Source organism: Aulonocara sp. 'chitande type north' Nkhata Bay, linkage group LG7 (genome assembly GCF_057382095.1).
Source record: "Aulonocara sp. 'chitande type north' Nkhata Bay isolate Kocher_YH1m ecotype deep benthic linkage group LG7, A_spYH_male_GT1.1, whole genome shotgun sequence".
NCBI classification, from domain to species: domain Eukaryota; kingdom Metazoa; phylum Chordata; class Actinopteri; order Cichliformes; family Cichlidae; genus Aulonocara; species Aulonocara sp. 'chitande type north' Nkhata Bay.
The window spans coordinates 41,699,968-41,708,050 of record NC_141350.1 but is presented as its reverse complement, the minus strand read 5'-3'; the positions used below and the strand labels follow the sequence as shown (position 1 = coordinate 41,708,050).

Here is an 8,083-nt window from a genome sequence, read left to right as displayed (position 1 = left end):
AAAAAGACTAAAGATAAAACAACACAAATCTGACCTCGTAAAGAACATGTCAGCAAGAAATGCTAAATGATCAAATGGCACTTCTTCAGGAATTCTATGCAGGATTTACGGTTTAGAAGTGTCCAAGACCGTTTACAAAACATTTTCATTGACCGTAATGCTAGATGACAGACGAAGAAGTCACTTTGATAAGTGATTTTCTCTGTACACCGCCACCAAAGCATATTTCAGATCAAAAAATCAAGATGTGAACGTTAATTTGAGGCATTAAATTAAAGATTAGATTAATGGCCTGGCGAAGCCAGCTGCCTTGATATTTCATGACAAATTAAGAGGATAAAAGACCTGCAGTTGATTCCAAGTATTGAACTTCCCTTTCTGTCTATGGTAACTCTTTATGTGAGGTCCGATTAGAGTCAGTGCACGTGAAGGGATTGTTTTCCACTAGTGTTTATTGATGATGTGAATGTTGATAGAAGTAACAGGATGAACTGTGAAGTGTACAGAGCTATACTCTCTGCTCAGATTCAGTCACTTGCTGCAAAACTGATCTGACAGTGGAATGGATAATGACCCAAAGCAAACTGCAAAAGAGTGTCTAAAGGCAAAGGAAATGGAACATTTTTCAACAGACAAATCAGTCACCTGATCGAGCCCACAAACAATCAGCAACCAAGTATACGTTAACCAACTATAACCAAGTAACCAACTATACTTATATTTAAAACGATGTTTGTTAGCCTCTAAAAATTGGGAGTCTTTGTATAGAAATGGATACAATTCCTCAACAGTGAATGCTTTTGTTCAGTCTGATTTACAATCCTCTGTAGTTGTTCACAGTGGTAAAATTAGCTGCTGGACTTAACCATGCTTGGAGACCAGCGTCCATTTAGAAAATGTCCAGTGTGAAAATTTGATATCTTTTACAGAGTTAGAGATGCATCATTCATATGATTAATGAATAACTCTGATTTCAGAATTCATATATGCCCAAACCTGCAGTTTTTGTGAAACTTTTTTAGTTATGTTTCCATTACAGATCATAAACCTGACATCGACTTAGTTGTTGTTACTGACCCTTGTTTCACTATCGTGTAAACTCACCTTCAGAATCTAAACTCCAGTGGAGGCTTTAAAACATTTAGGGAAATAAAGTGTCACACTGACCTCTTGTGTGAATTTAATTGTATTGCAGTTGCCCACGTGAAAAGACAAACTTTATTTTGGAAAGTTGTTTGTCATGACTGAGGTGGTGGTGAAAATTCATTCACGAGGGAGGTTTCTATTTAAACGCTCATCTCTGATTTTGTTGATGTTTACACTCGGATCAATGTTAGCTAAAAGTCTCAATTTAACATTAAAAATACAAAATATTAAACTAGAACAACAGAAGAATCAATTGTTTCTGCTTATACTATGATTAGAAAACATTTTACTGTTGATATCAAAAGAAGAAAGAAATGTGAAACTTCGACCGTTCTACAAGCAGTCGTGAACTTCAAAACATAAATGCATAAGTATCCAAAGGGCAGTTTTGAAATGGATCACAAATTCGCTGCAGCACAGTATAATGCTTGCTGTATGACAAACTGTGTAAATGCAGCTTAGAGGCTTTTGCAGGTCTTGAACTGGTTGGTGTGTTGCACTCCCCACGGGGCACATAAGGAAGCCTAAAACGCCTATATCAGCAAATGAGAAGTGCTGAATGAGACAGAATCTGGGCCTTCGCTTTACTCTGAGTAGCACTCTATTAATTGTTAACATGCTGGAGGTAAAAGAAAAACACCAACGAACAAAACACTCAATACAATAAAGGCATTCATAAGAGACCTACTTCTCCATGAGAGATGTTTGTTCCCAACCTCTTTGTTCACTTTCTTTAGTTTCCTAAATTGAGGCTGGTTGCAATCTCTGCATCTCTGGCACACCAACTGAATTGAACTTGCAGCCAGAGCAACTCTTGGAAAGATTAAAGGACTGTTTGAATCGTGCCATAAAACACTGTTTCTCAAAGTGATGTCAGGGGTTCCCTAGGGTTCCACGACCCATATCTAAGTGGTCCAAAGAAAAATGTGCTATAAATTATAGAATTGTGCTGCAATATTAAAAGGTGCATGTCTGAAGATTACAACAACACAAAAATACTGTGCTACATTATCTTTGGGGCAATACAAATGTATATGATCATGAGACATCTGCGTTATGCTTTTTTGAATAAACTGACCGTAATTTTTGCATGAAACTTAAAGGTAAAAGGGAAATATGTGAAAGGCAGTGCTGGCCTGGGAAAGAAGTGGACTTTTAGACTGGTGCTACATAGGTTGTTGTTGAGTATTAGTTGTCTGTGATGTTTGCAAACCCTGTTTTGCATATCAAACTCAATGCAAATGCTCCACTCAAGCTCAAAGAGTGCGAAGAAAAAGAGAGATAGAAGTGGAAAAGCAGTGTACAGAAGGCAGATTGTGTTAAAGGCAAGATTAGGGACCCGAGGTGTTTCAGGAACAGGGAGATAAACTACCTTAAAACTTCTTTTTGAGAGTGAGGAATACCTTATCTGCAATTTTGTGCGTGTTGTGATAATGTGTAGGCAAAATAATTCAGCTTTTGCGGTATGTAACAAAATTTCTTTTTCCACTTCAAAGCACATACTAATCAGGCACTGACGCTGAAGTGATAGCAAGGCTTGTTTGGGAGCTACGGTTAGAACAGCAGGGCTTTTTTATGGCATACCTTTTGGACAGCAAACTTGATTGACTGAGTTTTAACTTTCAAAGCTACTCAGACTTTGACTTTTGTTTTCTCTTCCCCATTTGCCACCAATTAGTTTTCACTTTTGATGCCTTGATTTTGCTGTTGGATTCTTCTTTTGTAGTCTGAAGTGCAAAGACAAGAGCTACTGCTTTTACAGTTAGCCTTTAGTTCCTTATATATTTTGTACTTCGACAGTGGCTTGCTTTTTCAGGCCAGGAAACTCCTCCTGCTTCCCTCTAAGTACTCTGGTTCATTGATTTAATTGGTGGAAGTTAGTCGATGATACAGCGATAGACTGATGGTTCATCTAATCACCTGTCAGTGCTCTGTTTTTGCCAAGGAATTTCCAAATGGAGATTTCCTGGCACTCCCATGTAACAACCCATCTGCATGTCATGCAAGGCCGTATGTCATTTTTTCCTCTATTATACTTGGATTTTCCATTAATCAGTCTACAGCATAGAAAGAAAAGTGACTCCATTTGGGCTGAGTGTTGTATATTAATCTTGGTCTCGAGGCATTTCACTGAGACTTTTTCCCACATAATCCTACTTTATCTCCTATGAAGTTAACTTCTAATCTTCTTCTTTCAGCTACTTCCCTCAGGGTTCGTCGCAGCATCCCCTCATCTGTCTCCATCTCAGCCTATCCCTAGCATCCTCGCCCTGTCACAATAACAGCTCTGCATGTCTTCCTTCACTCCATCCATGAACCTCCTCTGTGATCTTTTTATCTTTAACATCTGTTGCCAGTATATCCACTATCCCTCCTCTGCACATGGTCAAACAATCTGAGCCTTGCCTCTCAACCTTTGTCTCGCTAAAACTAACCTGACCATTCATTCACACTCATTTCCAACCTGAAAATCTGATCATCTTCAACTCTGATAACTCCAGCCTCCTTTTGTTTTCAGAGCCATGATTTCCAAAACATACATCATTGCAAGTCTGTCATCTTTTAAACCTTCCTTTTCACTCTTACTGTCCCTCTGTCATAAATCACCCCCAACACTCATCTCCATCTCCTCCGCCATGCCTGCACTCTAATTTTCACCTCTCGTGCACTGTCCATTGCTTTAGATGATTGACCCCAGTTATATAAACTTGTCCACGAGCACTACTTCTGCTCCTTCTGTCCAGCTGTCCATGTCTCATTCACACTTTCATTCCTCTTCTTTCCAGAACATACCGCCACCTCTCCAGGCTCTCTTCCATTCGCCCCCTGCTCTCACTCATCACAATGTCTTCTGCAAATGTGATAGTCCAGTAACGTTGACACTGTGAAGTTTAAGGATTATAAATGGGAATGAAATGCTGGATTGTGTTTGTGAGACACCATCACAAGAAACATGGCTGTATTGTTTGTTTTAGGTTTAGGAGCCTTTAAATAACTATCGAATATCTTTCTGCCGAAGTATCTATCAAAAAAGGCAAACAGTGCATCACAAGTAGACACATTTGCATCTTTAATTAGATTTCTGGTGAAATGTTAGTTTTTGTTCATTTATTTATTTGTTTGAAAGCAGAGGAAAGTGCTCTCAAACTCCTGAGTCAGAGTTCAGTGAATTCAGAATATTTTAAATTATAGTGATATTTTTCTTTTTTGCTTTGGTGTTTTTGAATTCACCCATCAAATAATATTCCATTAAACCCTAGAGCTGTTTAGGACAACTTCTCCGAGAATTTGGCAGCGTAATGCTTTTGCTGGAATTAAAAATGGCTCAGGAAAATGACAGGTTGCATAAGTGTGGAATTTTATATCTGTAGTGAAAACATGTACTGCGTGACTCAGGCTGAGAGAGCACTTGTCTGTGCCAGACAAACTGTAGGCCAGCATTTCGAAGTCAGAGAGGGCAAATGCAAATAAAAACCAATGTTAAGCCTGTAAAAAGCACTCCAGTGAGATTGGTTGAGTTTAACACACACACAAAAAAAAAAAAATAGTTCTGCTCACAATGCTCAAATATTAACGCAAATAAATGACAAATGGAAAAGTATTTACCACACACTGATGTAGAAAAGCTTTGCCTGGCGTGTGTTTATTTGCATGTGTCTGTGTTACGCAGGGCTAGGACCACTTGACCACTCTAAGCCGAAGGGTTTCACCGTGCTGACTGCAGTTTTTCTGCACCTACACTCAGCAACCAGTCTTGAAGTTCCACTGTTTCGATCACTTTGAATTCTCGCCGTACTGGAGCTGAACGGCGACCTGTGACTTGACGGCACATCGTGTAGCACCTTCGAGATCGTGAACACATTCGCAACAATCGCTTCCTCTGATGCAGCACTCAGGAAGCACAAAACCTCAATATTCTGAGCCTTTTGCAAAATCTACCTGCTTTAAATGGCAAAAAATAAAAATAAAAATTGGGAATTGAGATTTTTGTGCTTTGCAAGAGTTGCTGCTTTTTATTATGTAAAGCTGCTATGGGAAACGTAGATTTTAGGGACTTGGGCACTTAACAGACTGAGATTAAATCAGCTGTTTTTAATACATTTTTAAAGTCTGTCAACCTTTGGAATGACCACGACTTCTGAACTGATTACTTCAAACATGTGTTTGATCTTCATTCATGCCCAAACACCCTGAATCCTACACTTCCCCTAATGCAGCTTTCCTCTCTATACAAACTCCCACAGCCCTCAAACACAGCAGCACCAGTTTGTAATGCAAGCTCTCTCATATAAGCTTCTTTCTAAAAATGTTCCCCCTGAGCCACAGAAGACATTATAAAATATTTTCACAGGAGCACTCCTCCTCATTACGAGCGAGCTGACCTTCAGATGTGGTACTGTATCTGTGAAATGGCTTTTTAACTTAGTCCTGATTTAATGGTTTCTTAAACTACTGTCCCAGCCCTAGCATTTGTGTGTGTGTGTGTGTGTACTGTATTTTTGTGTGAGTGCTTTGACCCTCCTTAATCTGTTTGAGACTGCTCAGGTCACTTGGGCCAGCCTTAGAAACTCACTGGCACCTGGAAGGAGAAGCAAATAGATGTTAACAATTTAAACTCCTGGCAAATTCGGGAAAGCTCCGGTCCTCGGACTGGATCACAGCCCAGCGAAGCGAGAGGCAGCGGAAGCCTGGTTGGCTGCCATTAAGAGAAGCCAAGTGTGTTTGGCAGATAGCGAGTGCAGCCAGCACTGTTGACAAGGGCCCGCTAAGTGGCCCGGACCTTCTGCAAATGAGCAGGAAGGATCAATAGGAAAACTCCTACACTACAGCGGTAGGAGCACTTGCATGGCTCTTACATCCCTCTTGACATCATGAAGGATACTAGACTGTCTTTGTGTTTGGATGTATGTGACAGAAAGATAATTGAGGGAATGATATTTTTTCCTTTACCGGATGAACAGTAAGAGAAAATACACACATCTGCATGTTTTTTTGTTTTGTTTTGTTGTTTTTTTTGTTTTACAAGGAAAACACCCACACACCCACACGATGTTCGAACATTGTACTTTCCCCCCAATGAGAATAGTTCCTCAAACCAAAGACGCATCTCTGGAGAGATAATACATTCATTCCAAGCAATGGCGATGAAGATTACAATATCTTGATAGACAAACAGGTTAATTACTTCATGGCTAAAACCTGAGTTATTCCAAAGTATTTCCATATGAAATTGCACAACAATGCACATCAAAAATAAATGATGCATTATTTCTCTTGTAATAGAGTAATTTGCATGACTGAAGCTATGCTAATATATTAATGTGATATATATACACATCAACGTATGGTTTATTTAGTATTTTACTCTGGGGTCTGAGATTATTTGGGAGGTCCAGTCAAAACACAGAACCACAGTATGACAGAATGAATTTCAGGAAGTTTTCTGACGCGCATCATCAGCTTCAAAAATGAAGTCCTTGCAACAGAGGAGTGTGACTCTAATGGTATTTCTTTTGTACACATTTGACATATGGATTTTGCTTTCAAACTCAAGAGGCAGACAGATTTGTTTGCCATGATGCAAACAAATCCAGCTCTCTCTCGCTCCCCCCCCCCTTTTATGTTGATTTGGCCTTTTTTTCCCTGTTAGTCGATGACCTTTCTTTTTGAAAACGAGGAAGAGCGGAGGCACAGCATAATTTAATTCATCTTCAGCCCCTTGGTCTACTATTGCCTTCCCTCTTCTCCCAGCCTCTCAAGGGTGAACGCGGGTATGACTGTTTGTGTCGAGTCGGCGGGCCGAGCACTACAGCTGAGCAATGTTCAAATGCTGGATCAGTTTTAACAGGTTCCTCGTGGCACTGGAGGGCTCCGCTGCACCATTGATCCAGATGTCTTTGTCACAAAAAATCCTCATAGTCCAACAGCTTGGAGTGTTGCCTCGTCTTCCAAAGGCGGTAGAGGCGGAAGTCAAAGTACGCCTCGATCATCTCTTTGCCTGAGTAGATAGGATAGGATCATTAAAACAAAGACATGAAGTTTAACATACTATAAGAAAGATATCTGTTTTGGGGTTAGAAAACTGGGTGCCAGGTATCTTTATGGGGTCCATCTGGATAGAATAAGGTTTGGGTTTCCTATGAAAATAGGAAATAGGTGGATTGCGTGTTTCTCTAGCCAGGTATGCTTTGACAGTATCTGCAGTGTGTGCGGGGCCACGGTCATGCTGAGAAAGGAAGCTGCTGCCGTTCATACCCTTTCTACAAATGCTACCTTTTTCCATTCATAATTCTATCAATTATGACAAAATCCCCAACAGCAGTGGCTGAAAAGTCAGTTCAAACCATGACGGTGCCTCCACCGTGTTTTTATAGATAGCTGTAGACGCTCACTGTTGTACCTCGTCTAACCTCCTCTTTACTGTTAATGACAATCTGAAACAAAAATTTCACATTTGGATTCATCACTCCACTGACTTTTCGATCCAGTGCTTGTGTAATTTTGCATACTTCAATCTTTTGTATTGTTCCTCCTTCTTTAAGTATGGCTTCTTGGCAGTCTCACTTCCATTAAGCCACTTCTAATAAGGGTTTTGCAAATAGTAGGAATAACTGAAGAGCCAGAGATGTCTCTCGAGAATTATTGCTCAGGGCCACTTTAAAAATGACAAGAAAGTCTGGCTCCTTGGAAGTAAAATAGGAGGAAATGAGGGAAAGCTCACGACTTCTACACAGCATTATACTACCGGTACTATAAAAATGAACCTTAGCCAGAAAAGCAAATCCTGTTTGATAAATGAGAGGTGTGGATTTTCAGAGCAGTGGGCTTTAAGGAGGCAGGAGAAGTGTAATGACAGATGCTTTCATTGTTTTTGATTTGTTTAGATAAAGAGAATCTATATCTCAGCCTTTGTTTGTTGCTGATTTTCTTGCTATCA

The 8,083-nt window shown here is 40.0% G+C and overlaps 1 protein-coding gene across 4 annotated transcripts in view; it reads right to left on the bottom strand.

Annotated features, from left to right (window-relative positions):
• Positions 1-4,191: 4,191 nt before the first annotated feature.
• The window catches only part of nsmfa (NMDA receptor synaptonuclear signaling and neuronal migration factor a), a 45,948-nt gene continuing 42,056 nt past the window's right edge, over positions 4,192-8,083 (bottom strand). For all 4 annotated transcript variants that reach the window (XM_086300459.1, XM_086300461.1, XM_086300460.1 and 1 more), the window contains one exon: positions 4,192-7,144. In XM_086300459.1, coding sequence (XP_086156585.1) covers positions 7,047-7,144 — 98 coding nt within the window. In that variant the 3' untranslated portion in view covers positions 4,192-7,046. The remainder of the gene's footprint in view (positions 7,145-8,083) is intronic.